At 45.3% G+C, this 25,500-nt stretch overlaps 1 protein-coding gene across 1 annotated transcript in view; it reads right to left on the reverse strand.

Annotated features, from left to right (window-relative positions):
- Positions 1–25,500, reverse strand: part of Frmpd1 (FERM and PDZ domain containing 1) — a 93,814-nt gene that overhangs the window by 20,183 nt on the left and 48,131 nt on the right. Inside the window, exons 3-7 of the mRNA XM_041667790.1 lie at positions 18,520–18,677; positions 17,589–17,691; positions 14,080–14,125; positions 6,233–6,340; positions 2,050–2,145 (exon numbers count right to left, since the gene is read on the reverse strand). Of these exons, the coding sequence (XP_041523724.1) occupies positions 2,050–2,145; positions 6,233–6,340; positions 14,080–14,125; positions 17,589–17,691; positions 18,520–18,677 (511 nt within the window). The remainder of the gene's footprint in view (positions 1–2,049; positions 2,146–6,232; positions 6,341–14,079; positions 14,126–17,588; positions 17,692–18,519; positions 18,678–25,500) is intronic.

Genomic DNA, 25,500 nt, shown 5'->3' on the forward strand with positions numbered 1-25,500 from the left:
AAGGGAGTGGGCAGGAGAAGTTCCCAACGAGCTCATGTGGGCTTTCCTTTTTCTGCTGGTTGGATTTGTCTATACCCACCTAAAAGACTTGCTTTATAAAATTCGGCTGTTGAAGATAAGATTAGCCAGGATTATACTGGTTCAGCCTTTGCTCACTGTCATAACTCCATTTTCTTAATTCCTCTGATATGAACTTTTATTGTAAATCCCCTCAAGGTATGTTTGGATGTCATGGAAGGCTCACTTGCCCTCATCCACACTACTTTGATCGAAGATGACAGAAGTAGAACCCTGCTTAATTCATTCACAAAACTTCCCTTCTGAAGCAAAATAATGGGGGAGAGGCGAGCCCAGCCCAGGGCTCAGCAGCAGAGCAAGCTTGATCTTCATAAGGCAGAGGATCGTGACAAGCTGGGGGCCTGTACAAAGTGGGGACAGTGCTGGTCATCTCCCAAGGTTAGCCAGACGTTACATTAGATAGTACACAAGGAAGAGCTCAGCAGAGCGGCTGGCATGAACGAAACACATCCATTTCTCCCTCTTGTTCCTCCAGTGGCCTGGAGCTTCCTGGGTGGCAAAGGGCTTTCTCTATCTTCTAAGTGACACTAAGGAAGAAACAGGTGAGAATTTGTGAAAGGAACGTACCAGAGCAAACTATTAGGTAGGTTCCTAGGTGCATGCGTTTGTATGTATGTGTGTGTGTGTGTGTTCTTGTACAAGTGCATGTGTCTTGGTTGCCATCTATAACCTACAACCACATCATCCCACCTCTACCTGCTCTTCAGCCCCTAAAGGCGTAGGCTCCTTATTGAATCGTCCACTTTTATGTGTGTGTGTGTGTGTGTGTGTGTGTGTGTGTGTGTGTGTGTGTTACGGTCTTTTATTTGTTTGTGTAAGATTTCCTGGAACTCACCATATAGACCAGGCTGGCCTTGAACTCACAGAGATCCGCCCGCCTCTGCCTCCTGAGTACTGGGATTAAAGGCTTGTGCCACCACACTCAGTTCTTGCCCCTTTTTGCGTTTTGAAAAACAACTCAAGTAGTTTGCTTCCTCTCTGCAGCCTCTCTGACTCTTCCTTCCTTGTTCAAGAACACCTAGAGCCATTTCTCCTATCTCTGGCATCAGAGCCATGGCTACTCCCCCTCCCTTCCCTAAGAGAACAGCCTGTGCTCCCGCTGGATTTTTCATTGATAATGCCCATTTTCCCAGTCTCATCCCACCTCATCCTCTGTCTGCCCTTGTGGGAATCTTGGTGGCCCTTCACAGCTGCTCAAACCCACTTCCTTTTCCCTGCCCAGGTGACGTGGTGCTGGCACTAGAAGGATGCATCCTATGTGACACTTACACAACTTTCTTTCTTCTTTTTTTTTTTTTTTGTTTTTGTTTTTCAAGACAGGGTTTCTCTGTGGTTTTGGAGCCTGTCCTGGAACTAGCTCTTGTAGACCAGGCTGGTCTCGAACTCACAGAGATCTGCCTGCCTCTGCCTCCCGAGTGCTGGGATTAAAGGCGTGCGCCACCACTGCCTGGCCTACACGACTTTCTTATCCCATCCCTGGTAGCTTCATTTTACCCCGTTCTGGACAACTGGGGTTTCTGGGATGCACACCCTCTCTAATCTTGACTGATGGCTCCTGCAGTCCTTGACTAGACTGGATAACTGCTCTCGGAGAACCTCAAATGGGGAGTTTATTATGTATAAGACACGCAAGGGCCTGGGCTTGTTTTCACATCTTGCCTTGGTGTTTAGCTAATTGGGTAGCTGGTGGAGGTGGAGACAAGATGCAGGAAAGCCTGATGGTTAAGGGTGATGGCACAGGAGACAGAATATGACCTTGAACAAGCCTCTTTACCTCTTGGAATCCCGAGTCCCTCCCCTGCAGGAAGTGACAGAAACACCATCCGAATGAGAAAGTACAGTACACATCTTTTCATGGGCACTCAGACCGGAGTGGGCAGATTGCTGAGGCAAACAGAGGGCAAGCTGTCCGGCCGTCCATTAAGCTAGCAACTTCTCTATGGAAGAAAGGTCCAGGTTTACTCTCAATACCTTCACAGTTGTGTTTGCCTCGAACTTGAAAGCTTTGGTCTGTCCATTCTCCAGGTACACCTTGAGCACATTGGGCATACAGAGCAGAGCGTTTCCCTGGAAAACACAAGAGCGGAGCTGTCAGGGCTCATCCCGTTCCCTGATGTCTATCTACTGCAGGCCACCCTTCAGGAACACAACTGATGACTAATGTGCCATATTCTGCGCTCTTCACAGGGGCCTTTCTGAGATTCTCAGACCCTCGCATGTGGGGTGACATGGAATGGGGGTGGGAGTGGAGATGGAAAGCTTCCTTAGAGCACCTCCCCCATTCTACTGCTGGAGCTCTGCAGTGAAACAGCAGGGGGCAGAGAGAGAAACCCTGCACCTCCACGGACCCCAATGATCACCTCTCGAAGAGACCCTGCCATTCTTACAGGGCTCTTAATAGGGCTGGTCTTTAGTAGCTCAATGCCAGTCAGGATTCCTGGGAGCAGGGCAGCATTTAAGGGGATCTAAATACCTCGGAGTTGAGCTGAAGCTAAGTGAGAACCAGTGAGAAATTCTCGAGTTCCCAGGATTTGAACCAAGACTACCAGGGGTATCTATGTGTCTCTATGGAGAATCTGGGTAGGAATCCCAACTGGGCAAGAAGTCTCTCTCTCTCTCTCTCTCTCTTTCACACACACACACAAACACACACACACACACACACACACACACACACACACACACACACACCAAAAAAACCCACCTTTCCCCTATGAGAACATAGAGTTTTCTAGCATGAAATATCATAACTCAGTTTTTTGTTTTGTTTTGTTTTGTTTTTTGGATACCGTGTTTTTCTCTGTGGAGGTAAGGGATAGGGTCACACTCTGTCCTGGTTGTTTCTTTTGTCAACTCGACACAAGTCACAAGTTAGAGTTGCCTGGGAAGAAGAACCTCAGTTGAGAAAATGCCTCCATCAGATTGACTGTAGACAAGTACTTGGTACATTTTCTTGATTAATGATTGTGGGAGGACCCAGCCTGTGTCTCCCTGGATAGGTGGGTGGTCCTGAGGTGTATAACAAAGCAGGCTCAGCAAGTCAGAGGAAGGAACTGTCAGTAAACAGCGTTCTCCAAACCAAGTTCACATAAACTATGTTATAATTTGTGATTTACAAGGCTTACAAAAAAAAAAATACAGTCCTGACGTCATATTTCCTGCTTCAGCTCCTGTCTCCAGGCTCCTGCCCTGACTTTCCTCAGTGATGGAGTTGTAAGATGAAGTAAACCCTTTCCTCTCCAACTTGCTTTCAGTCATGGTGTTAAAACACAGCAACAGAAACCCTAGCTAAGACGCGCTCCAATACCACATCACACTCAGCTGAGGTGTGGGATTTCAAGCTGCCCCCTCTCCTGTCACTTCGCATTTCTGGCTCTGGACGTAGAAATCTCATTTTGGATTTCCCACTTGGGGACTTTCCTCCTTTGTACGTTATAGTTCTGATTTACAAGGCTTACAAAAAGAATACAGTCCTGATGTCACATAGCTCCTATCATTTGTTTCTATACATCTTCTTTCCATTTTTATCTAACTCTGTACATAGATTTTAGAGAATTGAGAAAAGACTACGCACAATTCTACATTCTTTTATTCTTATTCAACGTTTCATATATAATTTTATGTAGGTTTTCTATTTATTATCGCAAAAGCTTTAATATATTCTAAGGAACTGATATATCAGAACTGGCATAACCATCTCTCCATTCTAGGCATACGGCATCTTTCTGGTTTTGGCTATTTATAATACTGATACTACAGCTATTTTTTTGTATATGCATTTCTTGCATTTGAATTTCCTTATATTCTAAATTTATAGAAGTGAGATGTCTTGGCCATATTTCATGGCAGACATTGAGCTGTGTCTTTTTCCACCTCCCCCGTAAGTTTATAAACTATTTCACAGAGCCCCCAGTGGGTGCACGATTGTAACTCTTTCTCATCATCCAGGCTGACATTTTCTTCCCTCATTTGTGCTCACTTACTAACGAGCTGGGAGCTCACCAGCTTCATCACTTCCTAACAATTCCCTTTGTGTCTCTCTCTAACCATGAGCCAAGCCAGACCCATTTCCAAGGCTCGGTTTTACCTCTCTAGAACAATCTGCAGTGGTGTTTCTCAACCAATGGGTTGTGATCCCTTGCAGGGTCGAATGGCCCTTTCACAGAAATCGAATATCAGATATCCTGCATAGCAGATATTTACATTATGTTTCATAATAATAGTAAAATTACAGTTATGATGTAGCAATGAAATAACTTATAGTTGGGGTCACCAACTATATTATCACCAACTGTATTAAAGGGTCTCAGTGTTAGGAGGGCTAAGCACTGCTGCTCTAGAATGAGAGCTGTCTTCTCATTTTCCAAAAGAAGCTGGACCAGTGTTATCAGCTTCTAAACACTTGTGAGGAAGGAGAGGCAGGTGGTAGTGATGAGCGCTCACTGGCCTCACAGCCCCTCCCATGGATGGCTGGTGAAGATGCCTATAAATGGCTCTTGGGGTCCCAACCTACAAGCTTCCCAGAGACACTTTTGGGGAGCACTGGTCCTCTAAACTGCCCATCCCCACCAAAACCCTTATCCAGTTCAGTAGCCTGTCTGGGTCTCAAAACTTGTCCCTGTCTCGTGTTTTCAGAACAGACACCAGGGGATGAGGGATGATGGCCATTTTAAAGTGACAGTCCAGGCTACCTGGTCCACACCTGTGGTGCCATCACTCCCCCTGCCCTGGGCTGTTTCTTATCCCCACTACTCATCGTGTTCACTGCTCTGCAATTCGCAAGTCCATCGCTTTTCAGCCTTTTGACTAAGATTAAGTGAATGCACATGCTGAATCTGAATGTAATCTTCGGAGAGGGTCAAGCCATTTTCACAGGTGTCAACACACCGAGATTCAAACCACTGTGGACAGGCTGCAACCCAGGTCACTGATCAATGCTCTGGACCTCCGCTGGCCCCTTCCTGAACAACTGCATCTTTCTCTCAGGTCTAACTGAAGGTGCCTGTCACATTGCAGAGCAGAGAGAAAATAAAGAGAAAATACGTGGACCAGGCCACCTGGATCCTTTGTTTAAATTGCCATGGGCTCCATTCCTTCAATTTCTCTGGATGACAAAAAATTTTGACTTGAAAGTTTAAAAATCTAATACTGATTGTTGAATTCAGAATGACAATAGTTACCAGGAATTTTATAAATTATGAGTAAATATGTTTTTAATCGATAAATCCATATTAAAAATAACCTCAGCTGGACAGTGGTGGTGCACGCCTTTAATCCCAGCACTTGGGAGGCAGAGGCAAGTGGATCTCTGTGAGTTCGAGGTCAGCATGGTCTACAAAAGCTAGTTCCAGGCAGGCTCCAAAGCCCAGAGAAACCCTGTCTTGAAAATCAAACAAACAAACAAACAAAAACCCATCAACCTCAGGCTGGGAAATGGCTCTGTGGTTGAGACTGTTGCTCTTTGCAGAGGACCTGAGTACTCAGCTCTCAGTACCCACAGGGTGCTCACAATTTTAACTCCAGCTTCAGGGATCCAGTGCCCTTTTCTGGCGCATGTGCATGCACGCACGCGCACACGCACGCACACACACACACACACACACACACACACACACACACACTACAGACAAAGGTACACATACATAAATAAAAATTAAAACCATCAATCTGAAGGGCCAAATTTCCCTTAACAAATATCTTCTGACACCACATACTTCCAGCCTTCTTCCATCAACCTTGGATCTCTCTGTATCAAAAAGGACAAGAGAGTATATCTAGAAAAAAAAATGAAGTCACAGAGACCCAGGTTCCTGTTTTTTCTTACTGTGTGATTCAGCAGTTAATTCTCTTAATCTAAGTCTGTTTGTTCTTTTGTTACAATTCCTCCTTTGCAGGACACAGTGATGCCTAAGGATGAGGTACAGACAGGTTTGCAATGACGCCTGGCTGTGCCCACTGACCAGCACTCCCATCCCTGACCAGTGCACAAGGCTGTGCCCACTGACCAGCTCTCCCATCGCTGACCAGTGACACCAGGCTGTGCCCACTGACCACATTTCCCATCCCTGACCGGTGACACCAGGCTGTGCCCACTGACCAGCTCTCCCCTCCCTGACCAGTGACACCAGGCTGTGCCCACTGACCAGTGACGCACCTGGCTGTGCCCACTGACCAGCACTTCCTCAGCAAAGTGCACCTTCACAGGGTTGGTCTTCAGCCGGGCCCTCTTCTCTTCAGTCAAGAAGGATGACTTGGGGACTCCCTGAAAAGTATTAACATGACACACTTTGGAGCAGCGCATTCATAAAACCATTTACATCTTCTCATTCTTAAAAAAAAAACCATAAAAAACCTAGCCTCAAGGCTAATGTAGATTCACTTAAGCCCACACAAAAGGAGGGTACCCCATTTAAAGATTTCTTTTCCTAGGATATAAGAAATCCAGCCTAGACAATGTTCTTATATGTCTGGACATTGGAATCTCCAAATGGCAGCACGCTCTCATGAGACAAGGAAGACAAAGAGGACTAGAAGGGAGAGACCTGAAGTTTAACCCAAGTGCTACCTCAGGAGCTATGGAAACATCACACAAATAACTGTGAGTGAGTGAGTGTGTGTGTGTGTGTGTGTGTGTGTGCACATAATAAAATAAACCTTAAAAATAACCAGATGACTTTGGCTGTCTTCAGCTTTCTCTGAATTTCAGTCTCTTCATGCACACATATGAGAGCTAGACAGAGCGCCCTGATGCTCTGGCCTCTGTGACATGTGACTGGCATTCTCTTTCTCCAGAAGTACAAAGACTCACATTAGTAGGTAAGATTAAATGGCAAACCCTTATACAGATCTTATCAGGTCAAACTGTGACACTTGAGCAGTGTTATGACTCAGACCAAGAGGACGTGCTCTGCCTGCTCAATGGAGTATTTCCCAGCTTGCGTCCCACATTCCCTTCAACACTCTAGCGGGTCTTTTAGGCCAACTTTTAGGACGTCTGTAGTATATAAGGGTCCAAAGATGCCACTCTGTAGCCAGGGGAAGAGATATGTAACAGCAATGGGGAACTTGCTGGAAGCAAAGTACATGAACTTAGACATCAACACGCCAATGCATGAAGTACATGAAGAGAACAAATGACCCCGAAACTTTAACAAATGATGTTACTTGGTGTGGCAGGACATACAGCTGTGACTCAGCACCTCAGAGACATAGCTTGCTTTCAAATCACAATACAAAAAAAACTCGAGCCTGAGAGGGAAGCATAGCTCTGCTCCCAGGAGGAAACACATGTAGAAATTCTTGGTTTTCCAGTTCAAAAGAATAAATGAAATAGGAAAAGAAAAAGTCAAAACCCAAAGCTAGTGATGAGATGACCAGACTACCTGAGAAAGTTTATGACTCTGATCCAGGTGAATCTGGGTGCTCATGGAACCAGAAGATGCCATGGTTGGCACTGCCCGAGATCAGAGAAATGAAGACATACTTAAAGCCTACAGATGGCCACTATCAAGTTCTCCACAGTGAACATTAAGATTCAGAAAAGCACATATTGGGAAGACTGTTGTTAATTCTTGGTAAAAATCTAAGAGCCTTGCAGAAGGCTATCATTAACGACTAAGGAGTTACCAAGGACAAGTCAGAGTCAACCGAGTTCATTTCTCTTTAGAAGAGAACATTCCAGATTGACAGGCCAGGGTCCTGTGGATACAGCAGAATTCCTTCATTCTTGCGAAGCATTTAATAATCTCCCCCACAACCCTGCTGTGGAGAAGGCCAGATGCAGAGCCATCAGGTGGATTCAGCAATGGTTTATCTGTGCTCTAAGAGTCCTGTTTTCTTTTTCCCCTTCCCTTCCTCATCTGTGCTGGGGATCAAACCCAGGGCCTTGCTCCTGTTAGACAAGAGATCTACCACTCAGCTCTAAGTCCTGGTTTCTACCTTAGTAACTCAGGCTTCCTTTGGCTTAATCCTCCTTGTTGATGTTTAGCTATGCCTTGGATGGAGACAGAGGAAGAACTTACGAATGCAGAACTGTAGGAGGTTATCAGATCTCAAGCAAAAGAAACTGAATGAGATCCATGAGAATCAGGAGAAGCTATGAGTCAAAGTCCAGGAAAACCCAAGAGCAAATGTCACAGAGCACAGAGGAACAGGGCTGTCAACAGTGAGTGTTCAAAGCATCAGGGAAGCAGCAACACTAAAGACTCAGATGGAGCAACCAGGGACAGAGGAGAAGAGAAACAGAGGGAGGGAGAGCAGGGATCTACAAGAGGCAATCACAGCTTCTCACGCTAGGGAGGGCAACCTCCTAAGAGTTAGGGCTAGACTTGAAATGTGTTAAAGAAAATTAGCTGGCTGAGACTGGAAGTGGAGGAGACCAGAGAAGAGGAGGCTCCTTGACAAGAAAGGACGATGATTACAGCTGGCAACTCTACAAATTAGCCTTTTAGTCTCAGGACCATAAAAGCACAGCCAAAACACCCACCAAGGCAACATAACCTGACGGGGATTAATAGGAAGAGTGACTCTGAGGGGGAAAATCAATTGGACAAGCAAGGGATGGAGGGCTCAGCTTAGAAGCTATTTATTTGAAAACCAGCTCACTATTTCACTGACCACAAATCACACCCAAGCCAACAGTGTGATTGGCCTTGCCAAGTGTTAATTCATTTCTGAGCTCCACTAGCAGGCTTGGTGCACATCAGAAGTGACCCTTCATTCCCAGGAGTACTCTTTGGCTGCTGGTGGAATCCTGGACCTTTCTGGATGGCACCATTTGCAAGTATCTTAGTTAGGGTTTCTATTGCTGTGAAGAGACACCATGATCATAGCAATGTTTAATTGGGGTGGCTTATGTTTTCACAGGTTTAGTCCAGTATCATCATGGTGCAACATGGTGGCGTGCAGGCAGACATGGTGCTGGAGAAGGACCAATGGTCCTATATCTTGCAGGCAACAGGAAGTGAACTGAGTGCCACACTGAGAGAAGCTTGAGCAAAGGTGACCTCAAATCCTGCCCTCACAGGAATACACTTCCTCCTCAAAGCCCATCCCCACAGGGATACACTTCCTCCAACAAGGCCACAGCTACTCCAACAAAGCCAAACCTCCAAACAGTGCTACTTTCTATGAGATTACCACAGCAAGGATCACTACAAGATTGTAATCCACCAAGAACATCATCCGCAGAGTGAGAACTCACAAAACACACTGATGAGAAGTAACTGTTCAGCTTGAAGACATGAAAGCCATGCTGTCAAATCTCAGAAGAGCTATCTCAGATAAGGTAGACTATTTTGATCTAGGATCGCCATTGGGAGTTACAAGAAAATGGGGCCTGTCATTTCTGGAACCATGAAACTAGCTGCTTTGAGAAAGAATGGACCCATTGGAAAAGCCCAACACACGGCAGCTCCTGTGTTCTCACATCTGCATGCCAGCATTGCAAACCAGGCACCCAGCATCAGTCATATTACGCTAACCACTTGTGTAAGTAAGTACATTGATATTTTAAAGGAAAAATTCAGATGATATGAACTACCATTTATCCTAGGATTTCTGAACTCACTGGGCTCACTGATAAAATGTGTTTTTGTTGCAGAGTTAATGCTTCAAAGTGTTAAGAGTAGAAAAAAACTATCAGCTGGGTGTGGTGGCAGATTCCTTTAATCCCAGCACTTGGGAGACAGGGGCAGGTGGATCTCTGTGAGTTCTAGGCTGGCCTGGTCTACAGAGTAAGTTCCAGGACAGCCAAGGCTACACAGAGAAACCCTATCTTGAAAGAAAAAGAAAAAGGAAAAAAAAAAAAAAAACGCTGGTCAAGGGAATGGACTCTCTGGCCTGGGTAGACTTAAATTTCAGTTGGGCTGGTTCAGTCACTCTGGCTAAGGGACCACCTAGGGAGGGAGGCTCAACTTAAGCCATACTAACAAGGCAGTGTACCTAGCTCTCTAATGAGATACTGTTCTCTTCCTTTCCCTGAATCCCTGCTAGGGCAAGAGCTCACTGAAGGCAAGTGGTATAGATCTGCCCTTAGGAAGAGCACTGTGTCCTTTTCCTTTTCTCAGCATGCTTTCTTTAACCCTTTGGGCTCCCCCACCAATGTTTAGGGTTCTATTTCTCTAAAGCCTCCCGCCTCTGCCATGTAGCTGCTAGCCTGCCATGTGTCTGACTGCCATGCCAGCTTCAATGGTGTGGCTTTCCCCTCTCTCCTCCGTGTTCTTCCTCTAGGCAGCTGCTGAGGCTCAGAGCACGCTTGCCCCGGGACTTTTCTTTTAAACTCTAATAAAAATCATTCATTTTGGGGCTGGAGAGATGGCTGAGTGGGGTTAACAGCACTGGCTGCTTCTTCCAGAGACCTGAGTTCAATTCCTAGCATCCACACCAGATGGTTCATAATTGCCTGTAACTACAGCTCCCTTGGGCACTGCATTCACGTATACAACCCCCCACAGACACATACCCAAACACATAATTTAAGAAAAATAACAATGATTATTTCCCCCCCACCCCCTACCCCCCCGAGACAGGGTTTCTCTCTGTATCTCTGGCTGTCCTGGAACTCACTCTGTAGACCAGGCTGGCCTCAAACTAAGAGATCTTCCTGCCTCTGCTTCCCTGAGTGCTGGGATTAAAGGTACGCACCACCACTGCCTGGCTGTTAACTTTTCTAAATGCAAATTTTAAGTCAGAATATATTTTTCCAAAAACTCTGTGTCCTAGCTATGAGAAATAGTCATCAATGCTCTAGTTTTGGATTTTATAATTCCCAATCTGTTTAAATTACTTGAGGATTCCAAGAATCTACCATGACCACAGCAATGCCAAGCCTCCCTGTTGTCATGTCTGCTCAGGTTGCTGTCTGTAAAATGCTTTGGAACACTTCTGATGGTGGCCTGGAAGGTCAGCCTATGGTCAGGGCATTTCTCAGGGATCTTGCTGGCCAGAAATGAGTGTTTCTGCAGATTCTCCTGAGTGTGGTACTCACATTCTACCTAGAGAGCTTGGTATTGGAACATAGACTTTTTTCCTTCCCTACGTTTCAGTTTTTAAAAAACAAAATACACGCTGTTCTCTGCCTCACAGACCAAGTGTTCTATTTTGTCCAGTTCGTGGAATTGCTGTGGGAAACCCTGGCCTAATTAAGACTAAGATGCTTCCCATTGAGATGATAATCAGCTAAATAAAAGAATGGCTCACCAGTTGCACTGTTACTGACACTGAGTAGCTATTCCCACTTTCAGATTGGGTTCACATTATTTCATAGGCAAACTCTGGCTAGCATAGAAAAGTCTCCATTTAGTGTGCATGGAACATCCACCTTGTCATATTTATAGCAAACATTTTAATCCTAACTGGGTGACTCCCATGCCCCCCATCGTTCTCAAAGAAATAAAAAGAAAGCACTTGTTGAGCAGGGAGAGGAGACGAAGTCTTCGTTTATGGACTGTTCAGACCACAGAAATGTTACATTTTCACACAACTGAAGGGCCATTTCTCCCACAATGCCTTTTCCTATCCCCATATGCAAAGGAAATCCTTCAACAGTCAATGGTCTGACAGCCAATCAGCCATATTGTTTACATCCTATTTTTATTTATTCAAAATTACATTTATTTATTGTGTGTACACACATGTGTGCATGTGTGTGTGTATGTGTGGTGACAACCACATGCCACAGTGTCTGCATGGAGGTCAGAAAACAACTTGGAGGAACCGGTTTTTTCACTGTTTGGGTCCCAGATATTGAATTCAGGTCATCAGAAATGACAGCTATATATATTCTCGAACACCATATGGTATGTGATAAAGTTGCCTGCATCCTAACTACTTAAAACCGTTAAGGGTAGTTATACACACCTATAATACCAGCACTCGGAAGGAGGCCGAGGAAGGAGAATCCACTATAAATGTAGATTTTGATTGTTATTAATTTCCTTAATCATTTTAGTTGATTGTTTGGTTTACTGAGGCAGGATCTCATCTAGCCCAGTTTGGCCTCCATCTGGGTATGCAGCTGAGGCGGGTTTTGAACTTCTGACCCATCTGCCTCTGCCTGACCATTTCATGCACCACCACACTTGGCTATCTTATTAGTTTCATTTTTTTCCAACTTTTCACCAAATACATAATTGATGCATTTTCTTTTTTTTTTTTGTTTTTTGTTTTTTGATTTTCGAGACAGGGTTTCTCTGTAGCTTTTGGTTCCTGTCCTGGAACTAGCTCTTGTAGACCAGGCTGGCCTCGAACTCACAGAGATCCGCCTGCCTCTGCCTCCCAAGTGCTGGGATTAAAGGCATGCGCCACCACCGCCCGGCTGTATTTTCTTTTTTATAATTGATATATCTCCTTTAAATAATATAAACGGTTATGGCTATGAATTTTACCTGATCACAGCTTCAACACAGTAATTTTGTTGTTGTTTGGAGATATGGTCTCTTCCATGTAGTCCTGGCTGTCCTAGAACTCGCTATGAAAACCAGGCTGGCCTCGAACCCACAGATCTCCTTTCCTCCCTCTCCTTCAGAGTACTGGGATTAAATGTGTGTGCCACCACACTCATCTTAGTTTTTATTTCAAGGTATATTCAAGAAAAGGAACCTTTATAGCGTTAATTTTTTTTGTGTGTGTACTTTTTAGTAGGGTCTCATATATAACCTAAGATAGCCTGGACCTTGCTCTGAAGCCCAGGTTGGTCTCCTGAGAGCTGGGGTTTAAGTGTAAGCCTCCACATCCATACCTACATACTTTTCTTATTGTAATTTTAATGGACGGAGTGTAATTTTTGTTTGTTTGTTTTTTTCTTTCTTTCTTTTTTTTTTTTACTCTTTTGGTTCTTTGGGTACCTGCCACATAAATCACAGAGGCTTACTCTTTTTTATGAATGCCCTTAGCTTGGCTTATTTCTAGACAGCTTTTCTTAAATTATCCCGTCTATCTTTTGCCTCTGGGCTTTATCTTTCTCTATTCTATTTACCTTTCCTTACTTCTTACTCTGTGGCTTGCTATGCAGCTGGGCGGCTCGTCCCTGGGGTCCTCTCTTCCTTTTCTCATTCCTTAATCTTCTCTTCCCAGATTTCTCCTCATATTTATTCTCTCTATCCACCAGCCCCATCTATCCTTTCTCCTGCCTAGCTATTGGCCAGTCAGTTCTTTATTAAACCAATCAGGTGTTTTAGGCAGGCAAAGTAACACAGCTTCACAGAGTCAAACAAATGCAACATAAAAGAATGCAACACATCTTTGCATCATTAAACGTTCCACAGCATAAACAAATGTAGCACATCTTCAACTAATATTCACACCGTGGGGGGTGTTACTGCATATTCTTGTTAATCTAATATATAGACAATTAGGTTATTAAATACATTATTAAAATTCCCTATGTTGCTCCCTCTTCCTTTTTTGATCTATGTGTAGCCAAATTATTAAAATATGAATTTTTGTCTATGTGTCCTCCCTGGTCAGTTTCCTCTCACAAGCTGATCCCAGGAGTTTCCCTGGACCTGTACCAAGGGCCCCTTTGGTGGTCCAGGACTGCCATTTTCTGACTATGCCCTACCTTGTGGTGGGCCTCAGCTGGTAAAACTGTCACAGGCGACACTTCATTTGGTGCTTTGAATGACCTCTTAGACAGGCAAGGCAGTTGCTGTCACCCAGTATTTTTACCCAGTGACAACCAGAAGGAGGGACTTGTCCAGAGTCATCCCCCCCAAGCCTGCCTTGGAGCTCCCGGTTTGCTGCCCCTCCATGAGCCTACCCTGCATTACACATGGTCTCTTCCCTGAACGACAGATCCCCAAGGTCCAGACATATCTGTTTCCTCCATAGCACCTGTGGTCAAGCAACTTCAGGTCATGTTGGCTGACTAGCCATCCCCTGCCGGGTAGCTGCTACCCTCTGCCCTCTGCCCTCCTTCATAAGGGATATCCTCAAGGAACATCAAGTCTTAGGGTCAAGGAGAGTGAAACTAACATATAAGACAAAAAAAGAGAGATTTACCGATGTGCAGCGAACAACAGTCATTGAAAGAGCATCTTCACTTTCCCTGAAAAACAGAAGAGGATAAAAGAAAAACAGTCATTCGTGTGTGTGTGGTGTGTATGTATGGCGTGCTGTGTGTATGGTGTGTGTGTGGTGTACATGTGTATGTGGTGTGCGCATGGTGTGTGTGTATATATGGCGTACTCTGTATGTATGTGTGTGGTATTCATGGGGTGTGTGTATATGTGGTATGTGTGTGTGGTGTGTGTGTGTGTATGGTGTATGTGTGTGTGTGTTGTGTTTCTGTCTGGTACACTGTGATAAAGCTGCATCTCTAGAAGGAGGACCTGGGAGTGCTCCTTCTGCCTGGATGCCCGCCTCTGCCATGTGGACAGTCCACAGACACCACCTGAAGGCTCCTCCTTTAGTCTCGTATGGTAGGGACTCATACAGTTGATACTGGCTAATTTTATGTTCAAAGATAATTTTATTTCTAAAAGTACAGTGATAACACAGGTAATTTAATCATTTCAAAACACACAGGCTAAGCATTCCTCTCTGTCGATAACATCTATCAGCTAAAAGCCAACTCTTTTGTGGCGTTTGGGCACAGACAGTCACTGCAATGAGCCCAAAGCATATAATCAAGACACTGAATAGACATTTTTATCTCAAGTTATCTTGGAGATTTCAAAAGCGATCAAACACGTACCTGTCACACCTCCACTTTCCTTAACAAAGAAGCAGGAGCTAGGGGAGATCTCCACCCCACTTTGCCACGCCTACCCACAAGAAGAAGCAGTTTGTAAACTTTGATTTGACTTTCCTGCAATACAAACATTTAGGCCAGTGGAGAGGTGGGTACATCATTCCCTTGATGGTTAAGCTCAACCTGAGGATCTCCACTGTCTGGGGGCTGCCTCTGCTCCAGTTCATGTGAGCACAGCCCTTTTCAGGGGTAAATCACACAAATGCAAGGTCCTGGTGCTTTACTAAGGATATTTTTGGGTTTAAAAGATCTTTGGAGGGGCTGGAGAGATGGCTCAGAGGTTAAGAGAACTGACTGCTGTTCCAGAGGTCCTGAGTTCAATTCCCAGCAACCACATGATGGCTCACAACCATCTATAATGAGATCTGGTGCCCAGAACAATATATACATAATAAATAAATTAAAAAAAAATCTTTGGAGAAATTAGAGAGATTTTGTTGCGGTTACTGTCAGATTAGAGTTTTTTTTTTTTTTTTTGTTTTTGTTTTTCTGAGACAGGGTTTCCCAGTAACTATGGAGCCAGTCCTGGAACTCACTCTGTGTAGACTAGGCTGGCCTTGAACTCACGGAGATCCACTGCCTCTGTCTCCTGAGTGCTGGGATTAATGGCGTGCGCCACCACCTCCCAGAAGTTTTGCTTGTTTACCCTTTTCAATGAAAAGGAGTAGCACTGTTTTTAGACACAGAATGCCAAGCTATAACAGCAATCTCTGCTGGGATTCCCACATGCTCAGGGAGCAGGGTGACAACATGCCAGTCAGAAGGTCAGTCACCATGGTGGCTCTTCTCGAGTGAATGACACTGGATATTGCTGACCTGACACCCTGACACCCAGGACCTTCCATAATCTGAGTTTTACCTCCCAGAACACTTCTTTTTTTTTTTTTTTTTTTTGATTTTTGAGACAGGGTTTCTCCATAGCTTTTGGTTCCTGTTCTGGAACTAGCTCTTGTAGACCAGGCTGGCCTCAAACTCACAGAGATCTGACTGCCTCTGCCTCCCGAGTGCTGGGATTAAAGGCATGCGCCACCGCCAGGCCCCAGGACACTTCTTGAGGCAAAGGTCAGAGTTCAGCACTCCCCTGTTCCCCATCTATTGCCTCAGTTTATTATTTTGCCCAGAACGTCACCCAAGCAAGAAAGATCCTGCCGCAGAGGCTGGCCCAGTGCTTGCCTTGCAGACACAAAGCCCTGGATTTACTCCTCAGCATCCCATAAACTGGACGTGGTAACACACACCTGTCTCCCAGCACTGCAGAGGTGGGGGCAGGAAGATGCAAAGTTCAAGGCAGTGTGAGTTAGCCGCCAGCCTGAACTACAAGAGAGTTGCTCTCAAATAGAGATAAATAAAGTTAAAAAGGTATAGCTGAAGTTATTTCTGGACTCTTCTCTGCTTCATCAAATTGCGGCTTCTTCCTAAGCTGGAGGCTCTTGTGTCTGTAGCCTTGCTTCTCATGCCTGCTCACCCTCATCCCAGAAAGGTGTACACACATGGACCAGCACAGGGTTCTAAGTAACTGCAAGCAGATTGCCTCTGCCTTCGAGGGTTTCTTGCCCAGACTAGACGCTCAGTGAGCAGATAGGGGCCAACTGTTACCTAAACACCCAGTTCTAGACAGTGACTTAAAGTTATAAATACATTCATGGATTCCTTGGAGTTTAAGACTGACAGAAGAGTTAGCGGCACTGAAAAATCTGCTGGAAGCGGTCCTCTTCAGGAAAACAGTCCAATGATTTAGAAAGCAAACTTTGAAGTTCTATATTTACTTAAAATTACCGAATCCTTCCCTGCCTGCTTCACAGACTCAGTTAAGGCCCTGGCATTCCTGAAGCAATACTGGGCTTGGTTTCATAGATTCTTCGTGAATCTTAACTTGAACTCTGTCTGTCTGTCTGTCTGTCTGTCTCCATGGTAACTGTGCTTCTTGAGGGTGGGCATGGGGTTCTGCATCTTCAATCCTTCCTCCTCTGGCTGTGTGGGTTTCTGCTCACTGGGATCTGCTCAAGAAAGAGCATCCCACAAAGCCAGGCCAGCCAGTTCACAAGGCACACACTACCCTCCCCTAACTCTGCTTCTCGTTTCCATTAATATTAAAGTAACAGCGCTGAGTAGAAAAGGAGAAGCCAGAGCTTGCACGTCCTGAAGCTGTCTCTTAGTCTCCCCCACCTCGTTACCCTCATTTGGCCACCTTTAATCCAGGGGCTGACTCCCAGTGCTACACAGTCTCTCATCTTACTGAACGTCCTATGCACACCTGTCTTGCTCGTGGGAAGGTTCAGGCAGACAGGGAAGCAGTCGTGCAAATTGCAGTAACACAAGAGAGAGAGATGTGGGTGTCACACCAATGAAATCGCATATACGCCATTCAGGCTGCCACAGGAAGACACTCAAGGAGACAGCGACAGGGTTAAAGATGAGCAAACACACTGGCGTCTATTTAGTTCAAGCTTTGGCACATGCTACTGTCAATCCTTAGAGGACAGGACCAATGGAGTGTCCACCAGTACACTCCCCACAGTGCTTAGCATGGAGTCTTGGGCACAGTGATGGTTTGATAAGTAAGCATCCTATACCCATTGAAGATCCGCAGGCAGGTGGAAGCCAGCAGACCATACTACAGCCATGGCCCAAATATTAGTCCTGTTCTTTGAAGGGGACAGGGCCTGTCTAAACGCAGGATGAGCCACAGCTCTCCTAAGGATTAGCTTTGCTCTTCCATCCCCTGTGTGGCTCTGGTTGATGGAAGACAGGTGAATACCTGAGAATATCAACCGCTCGTTCACAGGAAAGGTCTTCGGCTGGCTCATTGTTCAGCTGAAGAATCTGATCCCCGGGGAAAAGCTTGCCATGAGCAGAGCCGCCTGTTGAGTAGAAAATCGGTAACTGCTCAGGCTAGAAAGGCTGAGACCCCACAAGTCACAGTGTACCACAGCCTAGGTCCCTTGAGCACTGGCTCGTATGCAGCGTCATTTTCCTCATTATAAGCCACAGTTCTCCATCAGTTTCAAGAGATGGGGGAGCCTGTCCACAGGAAGAAAAGGAACAGAACCGTCCAAACCATCACAGCTGGCCAAGGGATTGTTCTCCTCCCCTCCAAGGAACTGAGTGTGTGTACATTCCTATGTAAATAAATGGAAATTAATATATTCTAACCAGCCTCAAATCTAACACATAGCTCAAGCATGCAAACAGGCACTGGGTGCTCCAGCCTGCACCTCTCCTTCCGGCACAGCCTACATTTCACAGAGACTCAAGAGAAAACAAATCAATAGTCTGTCTGTCTGTCTGTCTGTCTCTCTCTCTCTCTCTTTCTCCCTCTCTCTCTCCCTCCCTCCCTTCCTTCCTCCCTTCAGAAACTTCACAGCCTGGACCTGCAGGATTCAAATAGGAGGGAGGGCCAGATTAGCCAAATACCTTCCCTGCCCAACATTGGTCTGAAAGCCACAGGAGTGCAGAGCCCTGGGCCAAGGCCAGTGGGAGGCTAGGGCTCAGAGCAGCGAGTGATCCCAGGGCCACTTCATTCTGGCACAAAAATCAGGTGAAAAGTCCAAGACAGAATGAGGTCAGAATTTTCCAGTTTCCCAGGTAGCATTTTCTGTCTTTCTTACAGGCCGGGGATGGGGTGTGGAGGGAGAAGCTACTTTCCCTAAGAGGCCTAGATCCTTTCCAGTTTCCCCATCAGCCCCTACCTGCTGTGACAGCCACCACTGTGAGAGGCAGTGTCTCCGAAATGTGAAATCCATAGTTCTGGAGGAGGGCATCTTTGTCTAGTGTGACAGTGTGCCTCACTGTCGTGAGAGCCTGTGCTGGGCTCCCGGGTGACTCATCAGCTGCAGCAACTTTAGCCCTAGAAGAGAAGGAGTAGGCTGAAAAAACAAAACAAAACAAAACAAAACAAAACAGAACTCCAGAAGGTGGATACCAACAGCTCCAGGGCTGGCAGAGAAAGCTGAGGCTAAGTAGACACCAGGCCTTTTCTTTCAGGCTCGAACCAGGGCTTTGCCCGTGGTAGGCAAGAGCTCGGCCACCAAGCTAAATCTTCAGCACTTGGTTTTGGGTTATAAGGTATGGTTATACAGTTTAGGTTGGCCTCCACCTCGACACCTTTCTCCTTCTGCCTTCCAAGTGTTGGGAGAGATGAGACACAATGCTGGTGACAATACCAAACAGGACTCAGCACCACGCTCTGGGGGTGAGGTCACGAGATGCTGTGGGCACTCAGAAGGTGGAAGAGCAGTTCTCACTTTCCAGGGATGGGGACAGGAATCCTGCCTGGAAGAGGGAGGGTTTGGGTTGCACCTAGAGAAACAGCCCAGGTTCTGGACTACAGAGAGACCAATGACGGCCATTCCAGTAGACAATACTGCTGGAGCAGAGAAGGGAACACACAGGAAGTACAGGAGCGAGAGCCACTCTGTTTAAAGGTTTCATTTTGATTTTATTTAATGTCTCTGTGTGTGCCCATGTGTGTATGTGCACACACGTGGGGACTCGTGGAAGCCAGAAGAGAGCATTGGAGTCCCTGGAGCTGGAATTACAGGAGGTTATGAGCTACACAACATGGATACTGGGAACTGAATTCTGGTTCCCTGCAAGAGTAGCCAGTGCTTTAACCTCTGAGCTGTCTAATCTACTTAGATGTTTGATGACAGCTTATCTTATAAATGGATGTTCCTTAGGTGGTTTACCTACTTAGCTTTAGAATGCACTTTTGTTCTGCTAAGCTTTGTCACTGTGAGGATTTCTGCATGAGATGCCAGCCAGGACTGCCTCAGTACTAATCTCTAAAACCATACCTATTCTCACTACATCTAAAGCAGGTTGTTTTCTATCCCTTAAAACTACAAAGCAAATCCCCAAACTATTTTTCATCTGTCTGCAGCAAATGATTTTTTTTTTTGCCCTAACATTCAGCGGTTCATTCTGAGGAAGGGCAAAGAGCAATGAGCAGAGGTGTTTATCATTACTACAAACACGAGGGCTGTGGAGAAGTAACAGCTCCCCCAGGCCTCTGCAGTCAGTGTCTATAATTGATTCTTGTCTGTTTACTAAACCCTGTCAGGAACTCCGCCTGATGCAACAGGATCTTACCCAGTGGACTCTGTCATTTATAATGACTCAAAGTTCCGCCAAGAAGCAGGAAGTATTAAACAGTGCCTTCCAGAGCCAGTTTTCTGGACCCCATGCAGTATTTGTCCAGGAGCCCACTGATGGAGGAGCCTAGCAAGACTGGAGAGAGGACCCAAGCACCACTGTTTAGAAGCAGGGCCCTTCCTTCAGGAAGTGAACGTGTTACCGTGAGGAAGAACCAGCACAGAGACCTAACACAAGAAAGACCATAAAACTGGAAATCACGAAAATGTACGTCACGTAAATCCATAGCCAGTCCAGACTTTTAAGACCCAAACTTTAAGCCAAGCATGGTGAGTATACATACAATTCCAGCTTTCAGAAGGCTGGAGAGGGACGGGACACAAGATAACATACAGCCCGAGAGATATAAGACCACCCTACTTCAAAACAAAAACAAAAAACACTAGGGGTAGCAGCACATACCTGCAACGGCAGCATCTGAGGAGGCAGGAGGATCAGGAGTTCAAGGCTACACAGTGCGGTATGTGGGCCACACAGTGCGGTATGTGGGCCACACGAGACTCTGTCTCAGAAAAAAAAAAACCAGCAAAAAATATAAAAATTCTAATTCATGTGTCTGTGCACGGATATCTGTGTGTATGTACACACATCTTCAAGTACCCTTGGAAACAGAAGAAGGAGCTGGATCCCCTGGAGTTAGATTTGCAGGTAGCTGTGAGCCACCCAAAGGTGGGTGCTGAGACCCAAACTCCATTCTACTGCAAGAGCAGCAAGTGCTCTTAACCACTGCAGTTTCTCCAGTCTTTACAGTTATAAAAAGGTTGCAGAAACACAACTGTTGTTCTCTGCTGGAAGGCTGAGACAGGAAGAAAGTGGAGCCTAGGAGTTCAAGGCCAGCCCAAGTAACACAGGAAAACACACACACACACACACACACACACACACACACACACACACCGCCACACAACTATCCAGACTATAAAAGGTCTTTCTACAAATAAGTAACATACTTTACTCTGAAAGTAAAAATTCAATATCAGAGGGCTGTGATGACCATGGGGAAAGTATGAGGACCCAAGTTCAGGTCCCAGAAACACATATAAATCCAGGTAGCATAAACCCCTATAAACCCTTCAACCCAAGAGCTGGAGGAGTGGAGATAAGCAGACCCCTGGGACTTGCTAGCCAAAGGAGCAGTGAGACACTATATCAAAAAATAAGAATAATAATGAAAATGATATCAGATGCCAACCTCTGGTTCCAAAATTCACCCATTCAAACACAGTTGCATGAACACACACACATGCACACAAACACACACACAGAGAAGGCTCTCAACATTGGAACTAGAGAGATGGCTCTGCAGTTAAGAGCACTGGCTACTTTTGCAGAGGACCGGAGTTCAGTTCCTAACATCCACATGGTAACTCACAACTGTTGTGACTCCACTTCCAGGGAATGTGATGTCCGCGGGCCTATGCTGACCCTAGTCATACACAAGGTGAACATATATACATCTATGCAGGCAAAACACTTATACACATAAAATAACAATCATTTGGGCTTTAAAAAAAAAAGCAAAGGATAGCTGGGTAGTGGCAGCGGCGCACACCTTTAATCTCAGCACTCAGGAGGCAGAGGCAGGTGAACCTCTGTGAGTTCAAGCGAGGCCAGCCTGCTCTACAAAGTGAGTTCCAGGACAGGCTCCAAAGCTATAGAGAAACCCTGTCTTGAAAAAAACCAAAAAAGGGGGGGGGGGTAATTATACCTATTTAATGTTACAAAAGAAAGTTTAACATTTAATCAACCTTTCTTCATGTTCATTTAGTGTGTGTGTGTGTTCATTCACTGCATACACATGGAGGTCAGAAGCCAGCTTTGTGGGGTTGATCCTCTTCTTCCATCTTTTCCTAATTCTGAGGATTGAACCCAAGCTGGAAGGCTTGCATGGCAAACACTGTTAGGCACTGAGCCATGTCTCTGGCCCACCAGCTTTTTCCAAGGTTACAAAGGAAATCATTGGAGTTGGAGGATAAAACAAAAAAGTCACAGAAAGACTCCAACAACTCATTAAAAACAGATTAGTTGAAGGTGTATTTGGTGCCAGGCATTTTTAATGAACTAATGCTAGGCAATTAGAAAACAGCACCAGAGGATTCAACCAACAAAATTAGTGGTGTGTATTCATTAGCTCAGGGTCAGGGAAATTTATTCAAGGGGAATGACGAAACTGTCATTGAAGCCATAAAGGAAGGCAAATCTGGCACAGGTTAAACTAGGTTCCTGGAGTGGAGGTTGGGGATTAAATGTAGGAAAACAAAAGCACTCAGTTAAAACGTAGATTTAAGGTCATATGGATTAGAAATTCTCTCAGATTAAAAAATAAATTTAGAAAAGTATATCCAGGCATGGTGGCACATGCCTGTAATTCCAACACTTGGGAGGTAGAGGAAGACAGATCAAGAGTTCAAGGTCATCCTCAGCTACACAGTGAATTTGAGGTTGGCTTGGGCCACCCGAGACTCTACTTGAACATCAAAAAGAAGAAAACAAAATGTATTAGCTAATGGGAGCAATAATAGCGGTAGTAGTAATAGCAAGAGCATAGCCATCAGGGAAGGAGTGCTGGAATATAGTTCTATACGTAACATTCATTTAGCCCTCATAAGAAGCACATGAGGTATTTTTGCTTTTATAAAGAGACTGAACAACTTTTAAGCTATAACTGGAACTCTCTATGGACCAGTGGTTGTTTTGCACACACACATATACATACGCCATATCTCCCAACCACTCACAGAACATAAGTTTTGCTCTGTTTTACACACACACACACACACCATATCTCCCAACCACTCACAGAACATTAGTGTTCCCCATCCCCAGTCTTCAAGTGCTGGCCCAGATCCACGGACCTACGTCCCCTCCCAGCCCTTCACTCTAGCCTGATCATCCCACCTACGCTAGCTGTACCTTTAGGTTTCAACTCTTCCAACTGACATGTCTTCTCCTCCTTAGACCACAGAGCACCTGAACCTTTGAAAGCTGTTTAACCCAAATATCATTACTCGAAGTAGACACGATTCCATGGACGCAGAGGCCAGCTTGTGAACTTCTCACAGCACCAGGTGAAGATGTTAGCACACAGAAAACACCGAGGCTTCTCCAGTATGTAAGTGACAGGGCTGCTGGGTGAGGAAACGAGCAAAATCCTATAGATATGTAGCATGATAGTGCTCATTAGTCAGTCATGACACTCCTCAAGGTGAGGATCCGACGAAGTCAACGAATTAGCAAGAAGTATAAATGTATATGAAATCACTAGTAACTAGCGATATGAAAATGTTGGATAACTCATTGCTGTTCATTTTCCTTTACGTTTGCTTGACTTGGGTGTCACTCAGCTCTACGACCACTGTTCTAGCCATGTCCCAGAGCTCAGTCAGTGGTATCCTTGGGGTGACAGTAATTTCTCAGACCTGATTCCCAGAGGTCCTGCTCTCACCCCCAATACCAAAAGATCTCTAAAGAGTGCGTGTCTTCCCATCTCCACGGCGACTGTTCTATTTCAGTCCTGTGTGGACTTCTGCCAACAGGCTCTTAACCAGTCACCCCACTTTTCAGCCTTTTCTGTCTTGCTCCTGTGTCTCCCCTGTCCGACCTAATTCAGACTTATAAATATGGCTCAAGATAACCCCTGCCCATCACTCCAGCCTCCAAGACCAAGTCATCCATTCTCTGTTATTCTGTTTCCATCTGAACTGGTCTCTTTTGAGTTCTACACACACACACACACTGCTCTTGTTCTCAATATATCCCACTATATTCTACCATGTGCTCTATTTCTCCAACTCCTATTCAGTCTTATGATTTGGGTAGTAATATCTCCAGCTGCTGGATGTGCCCAAAGAACCAGAAGTCTTCCTCTCCCTCCCCTTATTTTTAATAGTGTGTATGTGTATGCAGGTTCTCTCTTGTTTCTGTCACCAGCTACATGCTTCAGGACAGCTGGCCCCAAGCTTCCAATCACTTCTCCTGCCTCCCATTTCCCCATAGAAGTTCTGGGCTGACCGGCTTGTGCCACTGCATTTGGCTTCCTTAGAGTACCCAGGGATCGAGCTCAGGTTGTCAGGCTTGTGCGGCAGGCACTTTTACCCATGGTGCTATCTCCCTGATATCTCTGTTTTTCTGAGCATGTCTTATGACATTTGAACCCAGGTTGGCTTCAGACTTCCTATGTAACTGAAGATGGGCTTGAACTCATGGTCGTCCTGCCTCTACCTCCTAAGTGCTGGGATTACAGGCCTGAATCACACCCAGACATTATCCTTATTTTAAACAGCCCTCATATGTAAGATGGTCAAGCTGTAGTCCTCTCTAGGCTGTAGTGTGCACTGCAAGAGCTGAACCTCTCTTAATCCACGGGAGGAACTCAGAGCCAGTGGGAGTGTCAGTAACTGGAGAATAAAAGAAAGAACATACTCTTACCATAGGGTTTCAACAGAATCCACTTTCCAAATGAGTGGGCTTCAACTATCTGACCCTTTCCCTGCAGAGGGCGCACGCTCTAACAATGGTAGACAAACAAGGCCCGCTGTGTTCATTAATCCCTGGATGGCGTCAGCGACTTTGGCTCAAAGTCTGGAGTTGACATTTTCCCCAAAGGCCACGTCTAGCTTTTGCTTGGAAAGGGATTATCTAAGTACATGACCAAACTGGCCTCTCTCGCAGGGAACATTTAATATTTGACAGTGGCTGAAAGAAATGGCTTCTATAACAAAATGTCCTCTTCCGAGACATCTTTTAAATAGCAAATTAAGTGGGGATCAGAAAATATCTTTCTACCAATGTGGCAATGCCTGGTACGCGCCAGTCATAAATCTGAGGCCACTTCTGTGAGCTTACACCCAAAGAGCAGAAGATGTGTTATACTAATGAAATTCCCATCCGATAACTGGATTTACCTCTAAGGTAGGAGCAGAGAAAACACATTCAATTTATCATGAACAGTTTGTAGAGGCGAATGCTAAATCTTATAGGTCATAAGTTCATGCTGAGCTGATCAATAACACTGAAAAGAGAAAATGTCAGGTGGAAATAGATCACACTTCAGATATTCTGCAGCCTTCTCTGTTCTCTGAAACCGGATTTTACCTCTATGTGGACTCTGACGTTCCTGCAGCTTTCAGAGAAGCAGCTTAAATCTATGTTTAAACACCTTAGTATGTGTAGCTGGAGTGGCTTTAAAAGCTAAATCTGGTCTAAACCAGATTTTGTAATTTGAAATGTATTCAGAAAAAGCTGAAAGAGAGGCAAATCTGTATCAGGAAGGGAGTTAGCATGTTGTCACAGTCGGAGGGATATTCCCATGCTATGACAATATCTAGGGGTCAGTCAATGTGGATATTGTGTGTATAGCACCCCCACAATTGAGGGGAGAACTTCCATCATTACTATTTATTATTTTTGTGGTATCAGGGATGGAACCCAGGGCCTTACACACACTGGGAAAGTGATGTATTACTATATTACTCTATTATATCTCCCCAGGCCAGTTATTACTTTAAACACATGAT

This window comes from Microtus oregoni, unplaced genomic scaffold (genome assembly GCF_018167655.1).
Source record: "Microtus oregoni isolate MIOR12 unplaced genomic scaffold, Mior012 000017F_ref0000208, whole genome shotgun sequence".
Lineage (NCBI taxonomy): Eukaryota > Metazoa > Chordata > Mammalia > Rodentia > Cricetidae > Microtus > Microtus oregoni.